A 22,186-nucleotide genomic window follows, 5' to 3' on the forward strand; every position below is an offset into this window, starting at 1 on the left:
ACACAGTCTGTTGAACATAGTCGCTAAGAGCAGCAAAGCAAGCTTTCGTTGCAGATTGAATTTAAAACCAGAAAATTAGAGAACTTGTGGAAAAGGTAAGCACAGCTCAATAAAATGATCAAACAAGCTTTTTTTTAGTTTTGTTATTTTGGAGGGGATGATTGAGTGCATGAGCTGTTTGTTGTTATTCTGTGTCATGTGCTCCACACTTTTTAATTGAGACTTTTGGTGTTCGTTCTTTGTTTAGACCAACGGCCAGCGCACATAAAGTGTATATATCTGTTTCTCACATCTACAAGTTTTTAAACTCATTAGTGGGGTAAGTTGTATTGTTGTGTTGCTATAATAGTTTGGAAAAAGGAAAAATAAACTGCACAAAAACATAAAATAAAATAATAGTTTGTGGGAGTGTTTTGCTTCCAGCTATGTTAATTAATTGTATCATCTTACCTTTGGACCTAATATTTATTTTGAGTTATATCAAAAATGTTATGAATATTTCTCTGCTGGGATAACTTTTCATGATTGTAAAATGTCCACTGGGCCACATAATTTCAATGTACTGCATGGATGTACATCCATGTGTTACAGCTAGTAGTATATTTAAATACTGATTGATGTGTTCAATCTACCAAACATTTTTTTTAACATTTTTTGCGCTGTAAGGCTTTGTTGAAAATAAACGCTGGATTCATTTACATTAGCTTTACAAGAAAACAACAAAATTTATATTAAAACAACAGTGGCCATGAACAGCTTCCTTCTTTCCAACTAAACATCTGGATTCGATACATGGGTATGTGCTCAAAGTTGTGTTTTGTAACTTTCCACTTGGTAAGATTCTGTCTAAAAAACAAAATACTGACCTTCCTAATTAAGGTGTGTTGATCACAACCACATTTTTAAAAAAAATCCATATAATTATGATGTACTTGCAACAGACTATACAATAACACAATGTTTTATATAAACAGATGTTGAAGATAACCTAACTGTCATGGGAAATGACACTTCCATAGACTGGGGGACAATTATTTCAAATGTTGAAGATCAACTGCCTAGTGTAGAATCAGATTCAGAGGTTAATTGTGTATATTTTCAAACTTGTGTAGTGCTTAATAGTTTTGTATGACCAACATTTTAGTTCAACTTAATGTGACAAACCATGAAAAACATTAGACACTGAGTGTGGCTAAATTTTGCTATGTACATCAGATTCTTGTCAATAAGTTTCAAACAATTGTCACCTGAATAATTGATAAATCATTTCCAGTTCTGTTAGATTAAATTGCGCTTGAAGCAGGTTGCTTATAGCTTTTAAAATGTTTTCATTTGTCAATTGTCAGTATATAGATTTTATTTTTTTCATTGCAGATTGCATCCATCAATGAAGACAGTGAAGGAGAGCAATGTATTTTTCAGCATCCTCAAACTAATTCACAGTCTAATTGTTCAGTAAATAATAATGGTAAGATGTTTAGTGCCCTTTAATTTCTTAATCATATTGTTTTGCTTACGTTTTTTATTTAAAATTGTGGCATTTAATTTCAAGATACAAACAACAGAATAAGATCTTGGTATTCCAAGCAATGAACATTAATTTCATGACTTCTTTTTTTCAGACATTTACTGTGTATATTTTGCAATAAAAACAAACATAAACAAAGTCACATGGCATACTTGCACAGCACACAATAGGACATTTCACACTCACCATAATTTCCTTGCCAAAATGTATTCAGACATTAAGTCTTCTATTTCTTGCTTGCACATATTGGAACAAATGATGTGACAAATGCAACTATGCTTGTACAGTTTGACATGTTGTCACCCAAAAGGCTTCATAATAATGTTTGCTACTTTACCAAGTGAGAATTGTTGGTCGTAGAGTTCATCTGTGAACCTCACTTTTAAGTTTATTGTCCTTGAATTTCAAGGCAAAGTTCGCCTTTAGGCTAAAAATCCATCAGTCTGTTCTCACTTTTTTCCATTGTTGAATTGTCTCAGCCTTCCAATTTATATATACACAGAGAGGAACTGACTGGTAGCCTTGAAGGTGCTACTTAACTGTAGGTAACAGTACCGGACAACCTTTTACCTCACATTATTCATATATTTGTTTTGCTTGCATTTTCAGTACAAAACAATGCAAATCCATGATCCAAGTTTGTTAAACTGGTCCTAGTTTTTCATTAAATTTATTGTGAATTGAACTCTTGATTGGGTATGTGGACATATTATGATTTTTCTTTTTTAGTTTGCGATTTAATTTCTGTGGTTTAATTTAGCTTTCACTGTGTCACCTGTTTTGGTAACATGTCATCAATATTTGGTTTAATAATAGAGCATCCGTAACTTGCCACTTAATTAATTATCAATCATGTCCATATCCAATTTATGGAATTATGTTGTATTTTTAGGTTAATAAAAATTAATGTATACTTCAATACCATTCCACATTAATTGCTAATTTAAAGACCCAACTGTGTGGCCAATGTTTAAGGCCAGATAGCTTTTAATTCACTTGGATTTGGAACACAAAATTTCTGATTCCGTGCCTCCACATATATATGTACATTTGTGCCAAGTTTCGGGAAAATTGAAGGCTGGGTGTGAGAGTAGAAACATAGACATTGATTCTATCTTCCAAGGCCTGTCTGACCTGTGAAAAATCAAGGTTAGGCTGCATACTCTGGTTTGAGATGATTTTTTCAAATGGCATTAATTTAAACATTAAATACAACATTGGTTGATTTTTAAATTGGGTTCATGTACTAAATTATTCGTTTCCAAATCTCATTATTGTTTTGATTCATTCAGAAACCTGCATGTCCAAGCCAAATACCAAACACCATCAAAACTTTCAGACAAGCTTGGTGCTTTGACACAAATACATTTATGTTTAGACGCCGCAGAACCTTTAGAACGAGCAATTATTCCAATTGGCCTAACTTGGAAATAAAAAAAATTGACGCCTATGGCAAAAGCCACAAAAATGTAATGGAATGACCAGACAGCATGTGTAAAACAGATTTATTAACTTGAAAATTAACTAAACCCCTTATACTTGTTATCTTCTACAGCAATAAAAGACATAGGACATTATATTGGTGGCGTTTGTTGAATAGTTTTCTAATGTTAGTTTTCTTGCAACTTTGTATTGTATTTAGTTGGAAACATGAATTGTCTTCAGTTTGTAGCTTAATTGTATTGTTGCTATGTTAAGCTTTTTTGTAATATTGTTTGATTATTACAAGCATTATGAATATTTCAATGTATTTATGTAAATGAAATGGGGCTATTTGACAAAGGTGAATTGTGATGCTGTCCTCGCATAAGTTGGAATTAGTGTGGTGTTTCATAAAGGCATTGTCTTAAATTTGAAAGCTTTAATGTTGCCATTATCAACACATGAATCAAAAATCCAAGCAGTTATTGAAATGAAATACCTGTGTTACAACCCTACAAAAACATTCATATTCGTTCGTTTATTTCATCAGTAATAATTTACAAAATAATTTTTATCAGTCATAGAAATGGTTTAATGTAACATTTTGAACTTTGGTCTATGGGTCACTCTATTTTGTAGAAGTCGTCGACAGTCGAAAACTCCTATTTCAACGCCTTAAATGTCAAGCACCAGTAAGAAATTGTCCGCATACAGGTGCAGGTTATTGACAAATCAATTTATTGGGAACTGTTTTTCATATTATGCGGTTCCTGATTTGCATTTAATGTTGCAGATGATGAGCTGCCTATTTATCAAGAATCGGATGGTAGTAGTCAATTTAACTCAGTTAGTATTAAGGTCAATAAAAATGTGGATAATAAAGGTTGGCAATTACACAAAAGCGTTTGCATTAAACCCGAACTTTCTCTCCAGGTTGGTATTTATTTTATTGTAATTGGGTTTATGGTTTTTTTACCAGTTTTTTTCAGTTGTTGAATAATTATAACTTGGATGACATATTGAGCAATTTTTCCTTGGGTGATTACGAAGGTGAAGATGAAGGTATAAAATACGCATACATTTTCCATATAAATTTATGTTTGATATATATTATTAGAAATGACACTTACCACCATGCTTGAACCAGAAGTATTGATGAATCAGTTGGAAAGTTTAAGTGCACAACAATTGATTGAGTCAAGAAAAACTACAGAAAACTGTTTAATGAAAGGTAGTAGTTAAACATGGTATTTTTTGTTAAATATACAGTTACTTACACAAAACATGGTTGCATCAGGTCAAGCCACAATTTTGGACAGGGTCACAAACAATACATGCAGATCAGGTTTAATTTTACACAAAATTGTTTTAGGAGACATTATTTAAAAATTGCATTGCATGTTATAGAACTTACCTGTTCTGAGCCAACAACCATATATTTGGACCTTCGATCTAAATCTCAGGTAAACACAAAGAAATGTTTCATATTGATTTACAAAAGGCATTTGTTTACAATCAACCAGTTAAATGTAGACATTGTTTTTATGATAAATGTAACATCCTTTTTATACACCTAAATCAGTGGAAGGCCTGGGCTTGTTCCTCTGCAATAAAGGGACACACAGACAATTATGCCAATAAATTACTGGTCTACTATGTGTTGAAATTTTGCATTACAATTACTGTCTGTGTAAGTTATGTGTAGTGTGTGTAAAATTAAATGCTTAGTTGAAAGTGTAGTGCTCAAACAAGATTTTCTGATGACGAGTTTTTGGATTTACAGATCATACAACATGGAACACCTCATCCAAAACCTAAAACTAAAATCTCCTTGGTGTCATGCACTAGTTCACCTTCCCAGCACAGGTGGTAACTTGATGTAGCTGTATGTCACCAAGTCACCAAGATTTTTTTTTTATTATTTTACCAGGTCAGTTCCTAACTCTATCACCAAGGAAGAGGGTTTGGTAAGTGATGATTCTGATGATGATTATGCACAATGGAAAGACATGAGAAACAGGTGAGAAGTCTGATATGCGAGTAGTTGTTATTTGTGTTTCTTATTCAGGGCTAAAATTGAAAACAACCAAAATCTGGGTTTGAATTTTTCTTTTTGAAATTTCTTTTATTATGTATAATATAACACAACAAGAATGACGCATTTTGAAAGTAAATCCCAACCACATGATCAATCAGTAAGCACAACTTTCATTTTGCTTATTGAACCTTGTTGTACAATAAATTACACCATACTTCTGATCTTTTTATTGCTAATGTCTTGAAACTCAATGTATGTTTCACCATTAGCTTCATGATCCATTGGTTTGTGCCAACAAACTATCAATCTTAGCGAGAAAAAAAAATTATGATTTTTTTAATAAAACAAAATTTTAACTGGTCAACTGTTCACTTATTGGTAGATGGTACTCAACTTGCATAACTTTTACAGTTTATTATCTAGGATAAACTATAGACAATAAATAAACATGGCTACAACACACTACATACAAACATTGCAAAAATATGGCCCAGTTGGCAGATGCAATCCCACAACTAACTAGCAATTTGGAAAAACATCAACACAACGATCCTTCCCAATGTTTGCACAACCACGTCACAATCATGTTTATTTTCTATTGTTTTTATTTAATTATCTTATTTCATACCTGACTATCATAGTGCTAGACACTTAGGACTTTTCGTTATCTTGTCAGCATCAACTATAAAACACAATTGATGATTCTGTCACAGCTACCAAAAATATGTAAACTTATCCGTCATTGTCAGTATTATAGATTGTAAAATTATCATGTTCAAAAGGGTTTCAGGTTTTAAACCCGAGTTTCACGTTCTAAGAATTGGCTTAAAAAATGGGTTTCGGATTCGGGAAAACCTGGGTTGAAAACACAAGCTGTTATTGTGATTTAGAAAAATAAGCTATTTGATGAAAACATTCATAAATTGAAAAGATACCAATAATTTAGTTAATAATTTGCATTAATTGAGAATGTCCAAGTTGATTTTGAAAGTAAGCCAAGTGACTTTTAAACAAAACCTCGTTTGGGTTATATCCTCCCTCACAGTAAAAAAATGCAGGATATTCATTTTGAGTTTTGTTTCATAACTCATGAAAAAAGTCTTGCACTACAGGTTTAAGAAGAAGATTCATGACCCATTAAATGAGGGTCCATCACCCTGTGCATCATCTGAAAAAAATAAAGAGCACTGGACAGAAAATGCTCCAAGATTCCTGAGAAATTTTGATGGTGGTTTGTGTGAAGTTGAAAGTGTAGAAACAAAAAGAAAATTGGTAAATTTTACCATGAAAAAAGTAAAAGACCTAAAGTCTTTCTATGTACAAAATGGTTCAATAAATGATCAAGTTGAATTGGAAAAAGACAGTTTAAAAGATGAAGTTAGCGATGGTTTAGACTTATATGGAATATATGCCAGTCAAAGATTGAAGAAAACTAGCTTTTTAAGTTGTGACAGATTGACAACAGAAGGTAAAACCACAATCTTGTTTGCTGAGGAACCTCAAACAGGTAGAATAAAATATGTTTGAAACAATATAGAAACAGGTAAAACACACATTAAAAACAACAGATTCTTCAGACACTACCAATATATTTCGAAACAAGAAGTTAATGAAAAGTGAAAGTGTTCACAATCAGGCTGCTACAACTTCGGTACAAACAAATGAATCTTTTACAACAAGGTAAATTTGTTATTTTGTATTGACAAGCCTAAGGTAAAATATTCAACTAATAAACAGGTTGCCTGCACCATGCTTATTTCCAGACTTATATTTTTTCATCAAATTTGATGTAAAGGCAAACTGTGGTAGACGTTTTAATGCTATCATTATAAATCACCACACTAATGAAATTAAAAATAGCTACAAAAGTTGAACAAGAAGACAAAAATTTTGAACTCCGTTGTCACCTAGTTGGTCCTTACTGCCGTTTTTCAGATTTATTGGGAAAAACAAGGGAAAATCCACTAATGAAGTTTCAGAAATTCCCCCAAGGAATTCAATTAGAGTTACAGTTGCTGATAACCTGGATGACAAAAACAAAAAAGGTTGGTATCTGCTGCTCCTTAAATTTGTAAATAGAATTTGCACATGGATTTCTATTTGTTTGGAGCAGAGACTTCAGTCCTAAAACAGGTTTTATCAACTGGAATTAGGCAAAACATTGTGCAAAAACAAAGAAAACAAGTAGGTGTGCATGGGTTAAAGATTTGTTGTAAGTTTTCAAAATTTGATAGGAAAGTTTTTTTAAACTGTAACAACTTTTGACTTTGGAAATATATTTACCCCACAAAATCAACTTTTGACTTTTTAGCAACCATGTAATGGTCAATCATTATTAGGATGTAAACGTACTACTCTAACTCCATGTGTTTCATTTGAGAATCGGGCAAAGTTTAGTACTTTTCTTAAAACTATCCATACATCTACTAAAGATGACCAAGAAAGAAATATGTTTCCTTGCCTATATGATCGGGTAAGCGAATTAATATTTTATTTGAACGCAAAAAATTCTTTGTTATGAAAAGCATTGGAATGTATATCAAATGGGTGAAGAAATGTTTAAACACGAAATGATTAAGTCCATTGCTTGTGTATGCATGCAAATTACCTGTGTATTGAGCATGCAAAAAATTTAAAGTCATGAACTATAAAACACTAGTAACAAAAATGAAGTATAAAAGAGTGTGTATGTGAGACTGTAATTCATGAAACAGCATAATCTGCTTAACAATTGGCATATAATTCACAAATGTACCAATTTATTGCCTTGAATTATGATTTAAAACCTTGTTCAAACCAACGATTTTTGATTCAAGTACTGTAATTTTTTGTGAGCTCTGTCCTTGTTGCTTGCTAATTTTTCTGTGTGTTAAAAGTTTTGCATTTAGTTCACAAGAGGGGTTCTATTCCCTGACCAGGAAGTTTAGCATTTTACACAAATTGCATACACAAAGTCAAAACATTTTAATGGATTTGACCCGGTGAAATATTCAATTGATTGAGCAACAGTTTATTAGTTCTTGTCTTTTTACCTTTAGGAAGCAACCTTTACTAATCATTTGGATTCCATTCCTAACTCAGTGAATGAAACCTCTGTCCACAAAATGGTTCTATTGAGCTTTCACATGGTGTCACCTGGATGTATTATGTTTAACAAAACTACCTCTGGTCATCGTTTCAATGCAGTTGATCATCCAAATAGCTTGTCATTAACTTATTCACTCTTACTTTCATGGCTATTGGCCTTGGTATGGGTACAAATTTGTAAATCGATTATTCAAGATCTTGTTGGTATTCTAGCAAAACATAAGTGTTGTCGCAGGTTCCTGATAAACTTGAAAAGCCACATGATCCTCCAAGGGAAGATGTCTTTACTGTCGATTGTGACACTGACCGGGAGTCAGACAGTGAATTACCAAATGGTAGTAAATGTTTCCCTTTCCACCATGCATATTTATTAGAGTGTTGCAAATGCAGTGGTTAGACATACATCATATTTTTGCAGAGCGTGATGACCTTATACCAAGTATTATTGAAGTTCCATTTAATGTTATATCCTTACATCAAGTTTGGCAGGAAGAAACTCAAACTATTGTAACAAATGCTGTTGTTATACCCAACTTCTTTTATAAACCAGATACAAGCGGAAGAAGAAAAAAACCAAAGGTGCATTGTTGAAAGTGATTTTAACAAGACAAATGTTCAATTATAGCTTGTTTAATGCATTTATCACAAGATATTAGTATTTTTAGTATTGCAACATGACACTATACTGTCATAACACAATACACCATCATAAGCATAGTAATAATAGTGTTGATATTCTTACACAGAAAGAAAATGCATTTTTCCAAGTAGTTTGGCACTTTTTACAATCAAATCGAGTGCAAGATGTTTGTCCTTGGTACTCAAGACCAGAATCTCCAATATACACACTTAATGAAATTTCTTTGGCATGTTCAACCAAGCCTCTGTCAACATATATCTCCATATCCAATGATGCAAAGGTACTTCCAAGTGTTTTAGCTAGCAGTTTTTAACATTTTTGTCTGTTAGGTGCTTCAAAAAGCTTTACACAAATTGCCTGGTTTTTTTTGGAAATTTCCCACTCCAGATGAATGTTTCTTAACAAATATTTCAACAGAAAACAGTCAGCTTGAAGTATGTTTTTTTTAATTATTGTAAGGATCATAAGTTTTTATAAAACTATTGATTAGAAAATGATAAGAAAAGCAATAAATAATTTGAAGAAAAATCGCAATGTCACAGATTTTTGTAAGGATCAGAAGTAAATTGAAATAGTGTGCTTATGATTAAACATAACATTTCTTATCAATGCATAAAAAAAAAAATTGTTACAACATTGACTTATATTTTGTTTACCTCTAACAACACATCTAGAGTGTTGTTAGAGGTATAATAATTTTTTGCAAACTGGCTTATTTCAATCGTGATTTGTGACATAACACACATTATATTTGTACTGTGTAACTTTTAAACAAGAATACAAAATTAGTTATAATCAAAAGGTATTGACAATACAGGTTAACTTGGTTGTGCAATAGTTGCATTCATGCATTGCAAAAAATAGAAGGGGCTCCAGCCATATATTTGCATTTTCAGGCCACTGTTTGTTTACTGCAAAAAGAGTCTTTTTCCTATCCACTGTGTTTGATAGATTTTGTTGTTCGACTTCAGCTTTCATGTTTGGATATTGTTGGCCTTAGACTTACATTTGTATCGAAAAAATTTGTGCAGAAAAATATATGTAGGTTGATGTGAGGTTTATTTTTTTTGTGGAAAATAATCCATGAACTTTTCTTTATATGCAGTGCACCAAAGTGGTGAAAACTTAAATAAAGTAGTTCCATGTGCAGCTGTTGCCATACGTGGCAAGTCCGCTATAAAAAAAGTGCAAAATATAATTGGTCCAAGGGACCCACTTTTAGCTAAAATGACAGACCATGGTTCTTTGAATGCTGTATACGGAGAACAATTGTCAAAAAGAAGGGGCGACAGGGAGGTGCCAACAGGTACAATTTTTAATTTCTACTTGGTATTCAATAAACAAAGGCATTTTAGAGTTGCACGTGTTCAACTGTCCACGAGGAATTGATAGAGTAATGCAGCAACTTGTTGTGTGGTTCGGAGGTAGACTGTCTCAAAACGATGAAATTTGGTCAACCTGCATTGAGTTGAATACAAATAAAGATTCTATTTTTAAAAAGAAAAGTAACTCAAAAGTTAAAGGCAAAAGTAGAAGCACCACTGGATCCAGTAATGCAATGGTGAAGTTACAGTCCATAGCTGTTTTATCGTGACTGTTTTGTTTTGCTAGATTTAAGCAGCAAATGTGCCATGTTGGCTAAGCTTTCAACTAACCCCTATTTAATCACTTGGAAGCCGACAAGTATATGTTTGGTTGTATCATCAAGATTTCCTCCACAATTTATTGGAGATGTTATTGCAATTGCTGTAGACCAGGGTTTTTCTATACAAGGAATAAAAAGAATGCATTTAAATGATAGAAAGACTGCAGGACTTTGTGTATCTACACGGTTTGTTTCCCTGTGGTGTTTTACTGTTTTACATTGTTTAGATTTTTGTTTGCTTTGGGATATTTTAGTTATGCAATGTACTTCAATCCACAATGCTCTGTGGAAGATTCAATGAGTGGGGAGTACTATGAAATTGACAACTGGTGGCAGCGACCAGTAACAGTTTTGGTGCTGAGTAGAGAAAATGCACAAGCTCATCAAGCTGCAATTATAGCTAGTAAGTTCCTGTAATAGTGCATAGGACTGCAATCTATTATAGTAGTTACTCGGCCAAATCCAGACTAAATCGAAATATTTATTGACATCATAAATTTTCATTTGATAAAAATCACATACCCCATTTGTACTTTTACTGTATTGACAACATATAATATAATAATGTAGGAAATCTTTAGACAGAATTACTAGGACTTGCCGGACCTACCACTTTAGGCAATCAGTCTGCTTGGTTCGCTATGTGTACATACCTAAAAAGAAGGCCTGAGTGCTCTGGACAATGTTTCTGTTTTTAGCATATTTTTATTGTTCTACTCTGGAGGTGTAAAAACATCAAACTTGCATAAAGTGTATGGTTTGATGTTTAATTTAAGAGGAACCTATGTGAACTGTTAAATAAATACTGCTGCTGCAAGCAAAATATACTGTGTTGGTCACATCCAAAAAAATATTTGTTACACTTCGCGGCACAAGTAAATGCAAAATTATCAGTTTGGACTCTATGGCGACTGTTAGTGAAATAAAGATTTTAATGTGGCTGGCAATAACAAAAGATTGTGTGCCATTGACCTTATGTATGTCATACTGTACTAGTGGTTGAAATAATACACTTATATGTAATATTTTAAACTCCAGTGTCATTTCAATATCAACAATAATGTCTCATTAGATCATTTTGTTCTGTTAAAATTTGATATATATTAACAAACCTGCATTACAGGTATTCAGACTGAACTTATTTATCGTCTAGTATCAAGTACAGAACAGGGACATTTGCATTTAATTACAAGCCAGTGTTTTCATGTATGTTCCTATAATGATGCAGTAAACCATGCTTTAGGACCCATGTGCAAGGTATGTGTAACGTACAAGTGTTTGGTCATACAAACCCAAGTTTGACTTGACATAGTTGACCAATGTTGACCAAAATCTAATATATATTTAATACTAATGTTTTGTGGGGAAGGTATATAATTGTATGATTAAACAGCACATTATTTTGTTTCGTTTGGAAGGTGAACAACTCAGAAAATGATGTTGTCCTTTTTTCAACCAGATGTCCTATTTTTAAGTTATTTTAGCAGCTCCATAACTTATTTCATATTCATTGACCCCCAAGATATGTCTATAGATTAAGGGTTGGCAAATTTTTTGGCACATTGGCCAGAATTTATCAAACATTTGACAGGCGATTGAATGGTCTATGCAAGTATAAAGTGGACAAACAGTGTTTACTCTACAGTTTATGAACTAAACAAAGTACAATGATTAATGGTTAAAACAATGGTTCTCAACGTTTATCTAATGGTGTACCACCTGGAGGTTTTTTGATCATAGCACAGCAAGATAATTTCTAACATGGACATATCTGTTGAATGCACTAACCGAATAGTTACAATATGTTTACCTCTTCAGCTATTTTCGCTCCCAGGTGAATTTAAAAATGTAATCTTATCCCAACATAGCTTTATGGCACTTTTATTGTTTTTATGTCCCAGAAGAACAGACCATTAAAATACTGCTAACTTCACTTTTCAAGATATTGCCAGGTTAAAATTGCTTTCAATAAGCAAACTGGAGCCAATAATATGAATTGTGTAAGCTGCAGACAGATGGCAATGACCTAAAAGGTCTTATCAGTGCAGCTGGTGTTACTTTCAGATGACTTTGCTGACCAAACAGCCAAGCAAAGACTTCCACTTTGTGGTGATTATACAATCACTGTCATCCGTTGGGCACCAAACTAGGTGCAACTTTACGGAGAAAACAAGGTGGAAACACTATTGCCAAGCAAAGCTCAACCAATAGTGCTATCATAATATTACACTTTGCTTATCTTATGATTATTGTGACACGGGGCCTGACAGCACTATTGGTTGAGCATCTGTCTGCAGTTTAAACACAATTGCATTCAATGTCACCAAGATTACACCCGGCTTTATGTTTCTTTTAGAATTTTTCTAAATTTTTGGTTATGCAGACAGCGTTTAGGCATTGTCCCTTTACATTTTCAGTAAGTCGTTAAAAAAGTTCATGCAAACCACCTACTGTAAAAAAGTTCTTTGTGTCTAACAATAATCAACAATGGTAGTTTTCGTATCAAAAGTTTGAGCAGCTGTCATGGCAGACAGCTCTGTAGATGTTGATTTTATAAAAACAATATATTTTGCTGTAGTGTGATTTCATGCCAAATCACCCAACCTATAAAGCATGACCTCTTTTGATTTTGCCCAAAATTGGTACACTTGCTAAAGCCCAAACACTCGCACTTTGATTCAAATTTTGTTGAAATTGATTATGTACTTTTCAAGATACCATACTTTGAGGTCATAGCCCTATTGCCACTAGATGGCGATATATATATATTTTTTTTTGCTAATATCTCAGCCATTTCTGGATGGATTTCTACAATGTTGGACTCATTTTGAAGGTTGCAACAAGGCCTAATTGATTATACCTTTAAATTACAGAAATAATTTGGAAATTTTTTATTACAACCCCTTAAAAAAACATTTTTCTTCAGTGTTTGGGGGTTCATAATGTAAATATATCATTTAAAAAAAAATCTTTGGAAGTGTTGCGTATATCATAATAATGCATGACACCCAAAAATTTGAATGGACAAATTATACAGTAAAATTTAGGAGCAGGTTTTTGGAGATAGCAATATTTGTACGTTTGCTATACTTTACCATGTCACTTTCATGCACTATACCATGCAATGACTAATCCCCATTTATTTTATCCACTGTATGCACAAATACAGTTCACACATGTAATACAATAGCATATGTGGCACTAAAAATAAGCAATACACAACTGGAAATAATGAAAAATTGACTGTTCAGATTTATTTTTTCTTAACTTCAGTTGAAGGGTCTGTTGCTTGGTGTTGTTCTTTCTGAGTAAGTGTGTATACTTTTCCCGTTGCAGTTTTTGGATTGACACTTGTTAAAATGGTTGCTTTCGTAATCATTAAAAAATCTTCAGTTAATGGATAGGCAAATGAAGGGGATGGGCCAGCGAGATGAAAAAATTTTACTATTTCTTGTGGGTATCTTTGTTGTTGCAACTTTCTTTTGACCATTGGTGACTCGCCCAGAACTTCCATTGATTCGTTTAGTGTTTCAATCACTGCATTTGGCAACTCAAACTCTTCTGTTTCGACACTGCTGCTAGTGGATGAAGAGGCTTGCTGATAAAGTAACTTACGGCACTGTGAACAAATTTTCTTTCCTGGAATCAGTCCTAGTTTTTGTGAGTCTTTGCTAATGTAAGGAGATAATGCGAATACTCTATTCTGCAGGTTGCCTGTCTTGTGTGTTTTGAATGGATTGCAACATTTTCTTTTACAAAGGAAATACATTCTTAAAAACTGTGCTTTGTGTCCAGGACAAACAGAAGTGATCACAGTGTCAGTTGGCATTCGATACTGAAGTAATTTCACTTCTTCAGCAGTTGGGAGTATAATGTAATGAAGTAAAGCTACCTTCACACCACTCATTTACTAGAATTCCTATATCATCTTTTCTGAAGAAAGCTTTTTTTTTTAAACTCATAAACATACACTTTAACCTAATAGACAAACTTAACTGGCATTAAAATGGCCCGAAGTCTTATTCTTTCCTTCATATTAATTGTTGAATGTAAATAAAACAGCTACTTTATGCTGTGCTGTAAATTTCTGACCTTTTTATACCTGGGCAATTAACTCCCAGATATCATGCTGTGAAACTAGTTATGTGCTTCCTTTTCACATTGGACATTTCAGTCTTATGCTGAACTGGCCACAATCCAATTTTCAACATCACAAACATAGCTGGTATTACTGCTCATATTGTCAGAAAACTTCACAAACAATGCTATATCATGGTAACACACACACATAAATGCATATGTCGATAAAATAGATTTTTATAAGTATAATGTGGTTTATCTTACATAACTTTTGTTACCAGGTAAAATATTTATCTTATATACTCTACCATGCTGCTCATATAAATATGTTAGGTGGGAAAAATTCTTCTGTTTGTGAAAATAACATATTTACACAGCACTTTTTCATTGCATGTGAATAATAAGAAACGCAAGTACGGGCAATGTATAAAAAAATACCATTTATGTGTTTGCTTCTAATTTGTTAAGCTTTCATTTTTCCATCAAAATTTTTGGTGTCATTGCATTATTATGATACAGTCAACATTTTGTCCGAAAATATATTTTTTTTAAGATGATGCTTTTACGTTATGAACCCTCAAAGTTTACTGATAAAATTTTGTTTACTGTATTGTAAACAAAATTTTGTTAGCTAAATCTGTAAGTGACAAGTATGATCTGTAAGGCCTTGCCTTTATCTTAAAAATGAGCCCAACGTTGTAGAAATCCATCAAGAAATGGCTAAGATATAAGCAAAAAACAAAATATATATCGCAGTGCAATATCTTAAAAAGTACTTGGTCATTTTTTCTAAAATTTGGAACTTTTAGTTGTTTTGTCATCCTAAAGCTGCTGTGTAAATTTCATTGAATTTAAAAAGGGTCAGGTCAGAAATGTGATTCAAATTTGGTGATTTGATATGAAATCACTCTGTATAGGCATCATCAGTTTTTACAATCGCTACCACACGTTGAAAACCATTGGTTTAAAAGTTGCGACTGTGATACAAAAAAAATTGCAATGGAATTACATTTAACTACTGTTTGAACAGTTTTTTTAAGTGACAATAATTTGTACCAATCCCTGCCAGACCAGATTTAAACACCCAGCAGGCCACATTTGCCCATGTCTGCTATAGATACTGCCACAAAGTATGATACATACATGAGCTCTTGTACTTTAATCTTAAGCTCATACTTTTTGCTTGTTCGTAGTTTTCCGACACTGAATTGATAAGTGGTTCCATACCACGACGCTTTTACTCTAATCCAGAGTTGGAACAAGTTGTTGTTCTGGCATTACTTGGAAGCTCAATGGTTGATGAATGTGGTTGTATTTTACAGAGTAAGTACCAACAATGTAACAACAAGTGTCGCCAATAGTCAATACATGCATTTACCACACATATACTTATGTAGGTGATTATGTATTAATTATGTAATACAAAAGTGCCTAAAATACTGTATTAGTCAAATAATTCAACTAAAGATTACATATGTAATTGACTAGTTTAACAACTGCAAATGCTCTCATAAAGATTGCAATTATCATTTTGTCGAAGTAGTAAATTTAACTGTACATAGGTATGTAAGACAGCCTTGTAGCAGCGAAAAAAAATGCACATACTACTCATTTCACAGTGAAATGATAACTAAAAAATAAAACACTTTTATTTGCTTGTGTCTCTTGAATTTTAGCTTTACTTCATGGTGAATTTTATCTGCAATGCGATGAAAACAAGGATTTTAATTTCTTGCATGAAGATACAGAATGTAGTGAAATAAGTTCGGAGTTTCGTGGATTTGAGCTTCTTGGAATAAAGTACATTCGATCAGTTTCTTTGCAGCATGCAAAGGTACTGCAAAGTCATTTACCTACATTGTTTGCTGGAAATACTGTTGATAGTAGGCCATTTTTGTACACAGCACATAGGCGCCAATTTACCCTGTGAGACAGTAAATCTTGAATTGCATGGCAATGTTTGAGGGTGACTGCAACTGTGGTTATATATTTGTTTGTATTGTCAGTTCATTAAAGTTTTTTTTCACCTAAAAGAATACTGATACAGGCAGTTTTCCGTTTCCACAAACCAATATGTTTACTGATACTAAAGCTCTACCCCTGAAGCCAGACCAAAAGAAAGTTTACACACTATCACCTGGTCAACATTTGTAGTTGAATGTACTTCTATTTTCACAACAACCATTTATCAGCTGTGAACTCAAAAAAGTGTGTAACAACACTTAGATAGAATTAGGCTACATATTCTGTCTGTGTTTTAATGCAAATGATTGTTTGCTGTGGTCTAAATCAGGAATCGGCAACATTTTGAATTCTGCATACAAGTTTACATTATTATATTAAAATGTAATGACATCACATGCCAACATATATGCGCACCTCTAAAATGTTGACCTTTTCAATTTTTTTTCAGTGACAAACTTTTTGTATTAGTTTTTTGGGTCAAAAGGTAAAAGTATCATAAACTAGTTTTAGTAGAAACCTTGTTTGCTATGAAATCTGTATTATTTAAAGTGTGTATATTTCAAAGCAACTTTGTTAGTTATCATACGTTTTACTTTAGGAATTAACCCCATTTGAAGTTGGAACTGATTTGTGGTATAACAGCCTACCAATCATTAAAAATGGACCTGTTCTCTTATGTGTTTTACGGCGGGTTAATGCTTTTAATGTAAGTTTTGTCTGACTTTTACTAAAATCATTTTGTCAAACTGTTTTTATGCCAGATAATGCGAACGGTTTTAAAAATACCCTTTCATTATGAAATACATAAAAACTCTGTCTACTTACAAAATATGGATAGAATCATGTCATCCACCCCAGAAGTTGCTTTTAGACAGGTACAGATGTATGTTTGGTATTTTTTGTGCAATTGTTTGTTAGTCTACTATACTGTTAACTAAAATATTTGTTTCTGCAGATGAAAATGTTTTTTACCGAAAATGAACTGTTTGCTGACAACAGATGCAGGCCTTTGCTGAAGTATCTTCCTCCACCTATGAGAATTGCCCATTATTTAAATGAATATTTATCAAAAAGTGATGTAGAAGATTCAGTTAATGACAAGAGACTATCATGCAACAAACCAGCCAAGAAAAAAAAAAGACGTAAAAACTTTTCATACACACAATTAATATTGTTAATATCCATATGCTCATATTTCAAACCCTTTGTGATTTGCATCGTTTTATTACATCTTCCAGAGCTAATTTACAAAAATTATTTTTTGCCTGTCAAAATAAAGTAATATTAGTAAAAAGCTTTAAATCATTATTGAAGATCTTTAACACATTTTTTTTATTCAGTAACAAATATGGTCTAACCAGACTTTTAAATCGATCTATGTATCAAATTTTTTTTATACAGTATTGTAGTTTTGTTTTGTAACCCTGTGCCAACACATTATGTAAATATTTGTAGATTCTCACACTTCTGATACTCATGCTTATATCAAGAAAAAGTTTGTGAAATAAAAAATATTTATGTAATACATGCATTAGCGCAGGTTTACAAATCAAAACTATAATGATGTATATCTTAAGTTCATGCAATGTGATTTTATAGGCAAACCAAGAATATTGCAAAACCCAGCATCACCTATGGAGGAATGTATTTTGGATTCTATGTTTTGTCAGCCTCATACTATTACTTCAATTTTAATTATTAAACCAGATGCATTTCCGCGTCATGTTGTTAGGGTATGTTTGCTGTCAAAAAGTAATGATAAATATTTGTTTTCTTAAATGCAACCATTGAAAAAAACACAGATTTTGAGACGTCTTTACCAAGAAAAGTTTTGCATAGTTGCTGCACATATGTCAGTTTTGTCAGAAGACCAAGCTTCACAGATTATGCCTACAAAATATGACAAGGTTCAACTTAAGAACTGAGTACAAATTGAAGTTGTTATGATTGCAAACATTATTTATAGATGTTGGGAGAAAGAAGTGTTTTTATTAGTCACATGACTTCTGCTGCATCTTTAGTTATTTGTGTGCAAAGAGTAAATGCTGTTCGAAGATTACTAGATGTTGCCGGTCCTACAGATCCAAGAGAAGCTCACAAGCAAAATATTGGTGGTAGTGCAAATTGGAGAGCAGAATTTGGAATTGACGAGTTTTCCAATGCAATACATGGTTAGTATGACAGGTGTAAGACATGTTTTTAAATTGTGTTGCCACTCATACTGACCATAGGCGTATCCAGCATTTTTTAAGTTTGGGGTCTAAATTTTTTTTGAATTCCCCAATTTTTCGCTTTAAATTAAAGTTAATTTTGGTCAAGCATTGCAAAATATGAATGCCCGTGTTTGCGTTAATTGTCACATAAACGGTGGCTTGTGCAATTGCGTAACGCTATGGAACACTTGATGTGAGTTTTTGCGGTAGTACTCGCGTCGCAGTTTTATTTTCCTACTTTGAAAGAAAGTATTGAATATATTTGTTTCCAAAAATGGACCAATACGTTGGCTAACATAATCAAGAAAACATACAAATAAAAACTATTTTGCATGCGGTGGCCTTTTTGGGTATTTGCGAGCGATAATAGTTTTTTTCAAGGTGTGTATGGTTGCTACTTTTTCAACAACTAAACTAATTGACTTTACGCACAGGAAAATGGCTTGCCTTTGCAACAATGTGACCACTAAAAGAAGAAATTTCTTTCTTACACTAACGAAAAATGACACTTGTTTCGTAACAATGCAACATGTTTGGTAAAAAATTTTCTCAAAATTTGGGGTCCAGACACCTCACCCCCCCCCCCCCTCCTTGGATACGCCTAAACATTAGCCACTTGGACTTTATGTAAGACTGGAAATTATAATTTATTATGAGTGGTTAACTATTGAATCTAGTAACGTTAGTGCTGATTTAATAAAAACGCTATTACAGTTTCTGAGGGATATATTGCTGCATGTGAGGAACAAAAGCTGTTTTTTCCTGAAGGTTTATGTTGTAAACCAACATTTGAGTTAAAAATGGAACAAGTACCATCATTGAAGGAATACAGTGTGATGAAAGAAGGTATTTTTTCTTTTACAATTTTAAATTAAATTGTTACTTTTACTCAATTTCTAAGAATTTTTTTTTTTTAAATTTAACTGACAAATTTTGTTCAGACAAAGTTAAAGGAAGGGAAGTAAAAGTGTCAGATGATCCTAGAGTTGGTAAGCTCTCTAAATTAAATTAGTAATAAAAACTCATACGAACATAGGGTGACGCTTGGCACCGAAAACCTGAAGGTTACTCCAGCGTCTCCCAGCTCATACTCTCACATTCTCCATCTCTTTTCATTACTGAAATACCTTGGGCAAAATAAGCCAATGAATGAATAATAGAATAGGTGTTGCCAGGATGCTCTTTAAAAGTCTTTGAAACCTAAGCCAAAGAAATGCTAAGATTTTCAAATAGTGTCTCAAAGCTTATGTGTTTTTTTTTCGAAATGACTTCTTCATACTTTTTTTGGTGTACATTGTTTGAGTGCCAGGATGTGGCCATGGTTTGATCATTTTTGACAGATCTTTTTATTAAAATTAAAATTTTATTAAAATAATCTATTAAAATGCTGTGAATTTAACCTATTTTGGTTCATTGATACAGAAATTGGCATGTAAAGACATACTAATTATCTACAAAATTCAGAACACAAAATTAAGCACAGTCTCAGAGCAGCTTTTATTTTAAACTTCACAGCTTCATATGTTTATCTGTGATGCTTAAACAAAAATGACATAACAATTTGTGGTATCTAACGGACACATATCTGGCCCAATTATGTTTTCTAGAATCATGTTAAATTAGCAAATGTTACCAAACATATGTTATTGTTATCAAGCAAATGGCATTTTTGTTGCCAAAAAACATTTGGACCCACTTCAAATATTCTTAATGTGACATCATAAATTTGTGTGGCACCATAGATTTTCAGGACCCCCGGGAATTTATACAAGCCTGTCACCTTGGCTTGCAAGAATTTAACAAACATATGTACATAACTTGGCACTCAAAGTGTTAATAGTAACATTTCAAAATCTAACAAATATGTAACATTTTTGTGAATATATGGATGTACATCACTACCTTTTTGCATCTACATGATGTATTTATTAGATCCTGAAAGCCCTGAATTATGCAATGTTGTTTATGGTAAAGTTCTAAACAAGTCTGCTCTGTCAGAACCGAATATAGATTTTGAAGAGCAATTTTCAAATGGGTCACTTCTATGCTTACATGCTCTTGTTGTTGTTGGTTGTTGTTTGTGTGCACATGCAGGACTGTACCTACTTAACTTTGTATGTTTTTGTACACTAAAAAGAAGCTTAAGCAAATCAAAATAACTTGAATTTACCTGCACCAAAATTTGGTAAAAATCGATGTAGAGTATTGCAGTATTGCAAGCTAATGGTATATTGCCAATAATCTATTCATGCAATATATACATGTCTCGAAGATTTGTTGGGTGCAACTGGAATGGAAATTCAACCTGTTTGCTTAGTATTGACAACACCAGTTATCACTGTTTCACAAGAGAAGAGAATTTGTCCTCCATACATTGAGATACTTGAGCAATTGCTGACACAAGGGTTTGACATATGTGCATGGCACATGACTAATTTTAATGAAGATCAAGCTTCCAAAGTTTATGAGCTGATAGGAGACAGAAACTTCAGTAATACCCATTTACAATTTACAGTATGTAAAAAATGGTTTTGGGGCATTCCGAAATTAAAAAAAAGTTTATCTCCAGGTGAATATTTTAATGTCTGGACCCAGTATCATAATGCTACTGCAGCGTGAAAGTGGATTGATTTTGTTTGATTCAATTTTGGGAAGGTATGTGAATTTAAAAAGCTTTTATCTTTAATTTGTATCTTTATCCTTAATTTTGCTTAAAATTTATGAAATGCATCACCATTTTGAAACAAAAACATATTTTGCCACAGTTGCCTACGACGAAACAACCTTCTCGATTTTTCACCAAACATTCTGAGGACTCGCAATCTGAAGCAAACTTATTTATGTATTAAGCACCTTTTTAGCCACACGGAAAATAAACGATCAATTGTTAAAATCACCCACAAACGGGCACTGGAATGGAAAGATTGCAATGGGGTTACCAAACAAAATTTTTAATTTTGTTGTCTTCGTCAGTTCAAATAACGGGGCTCAAGCAAGAGTACCTTGCTTTTTATTCAAACGGTCAGACATTTTGTTTGAAATTTCAAATTACTGTTGTAATTGCAGAAAGCAATGCTTCTTGCAACATACACAAATAATATGATATTTGAGCACCATGGTCGTATGTTGTTTATTTTACAATGTAATTGCTTATTTGTTATCAAAATTATATTTGTTATATATGTTGTGAACAATCTATTGATTTAATTTATTTTATATGCTGTGCGGTGATATTTCTGTTCTTGACATATTTAAATGTTTTTTTTGTGTTTTGATTAAGAAAAGTTGTTGTTTTTGAACAAAACGAAAAAATCTGCATATACATGTGCAAAAGTTGCTCTATTTGCATGTGCTTTTACCTCTTTTAAACAATTGCAAAAATAGGAAACCTAATTCAGTCTGTGGTACAGTAGCCATAAGAAAAGAGCCTCATTGCTTTTCTTGTTCAGCACTATATTTCAGATAAAGCCCAACCCCCCCCCGAAAACTGGCTCAAAATCGTTATATTGTGACAGAGGACAAAATACTTGGTTGGCTTCTTCCATCGGCAAAAGTTATTTTGAAGGAA

At 32.9% G+C, this 22,186-nt stretch overlaps 1 protein-coding gene across 3 annotated transcripts; it reads left to right on the forward strand.

Annotated features, from left to right (window-relative positions):
- The first annotated feature begins 16 nt into the window (after positions 1-16).
- Positions 17-22,027, forward strand: LOC145897085 (dynein axonemal assembly factor 8-like). 3 transcript variants are annotated; one of them, XM_082985256.1, is made up of 42 exons: positions 17-95; positions 248-319; positions 744-796; positions 975-1,081; positions 1,375-1,468; positions 3,590-3,670; positions 3,744-3,883; positions 3,940-4,012; positions 4,068-4,181; positions 4,248-4,295; positions 4,358-4,413; positions 4,734-4,816; positions 4,881-4,970; positions 6,101-6,495; positions 6,557-6,668; positions 6,924-7,033; positions 7,102-7,176; positions 7,328-7,461; positions 8,027-8,236; positions 8,311-8,410; positions 8,494-8,654; positions 8,822-8,995; positions 9,045-9,149; positions 9,612-9,756; positions 9,821-10,021; positions 10,071-10,265; positions 10,327-10,546; positions 10,615-10,763; positions 11,484-11,617; positions 15,634-15,763; positions 16,117-16,274; positions 17,004-17,111; positions 17,167-17,280; positions 17,361-17,547; positions 18,005-18,138; positions 18,208-18,312; positions 18,372-18,576; positions 19,333-19,464; positions 19,560-19,607; positions 20,891-21,132; positions 21,188-21,273; positions 21,384-22,027. In XM_082985256.1, exons 3-42 carry the CDS (start codon positions 793-795, stop codon positions 21,571-21,573), a joined length of 5,349 nt encoding a protein of 1,782 aa, XP_082841382.1. In that variant the 5' UTR covers positions 17-95; positions 248-319; positions 744-792; the 3' UTR covers positions 21,574-22,027. The 3 variants fall into 3 exon arrangements, with proteins under 3 accessions (XP_082841382.1, XP_082841381.1, XP_082841383.1); XM_082985255.1 differs by having other exon boundaries at positions 7,102-7,172; positions 7,300-7,461; positions 21,384-22,026; XM_082985257.1 differs by lacking the exons at positions 19,333-19,464; positions 19,560-19,607; positions 20,891-21,132; positions 21,188-21,273; positions 21,384-22,027 and adding an exon at positions 19,053-19,239 and having other exon boundaries at positions 7,102-7,172; positions 7,300-7,461.
- Positions 22,028-22,186: the final 159 nt, after the last annotated feature.

The sequence above is a fragment of the Ascidia mentula genome, chromosome 4 (assembly GCF_947561715.1).
Source record: "Ascidia mentula chromosome 4, kaAscMent1.1, whole genome shotgun sequence".
In the NCBI taxonomy this organism is placed as follows: domain Eukaryota; kingdom Metazoa; phylum Chordata; class Ascidiacea; order Phlebobranchia; family Ascidiidae; genus Ascidia; species Ascidia mentula.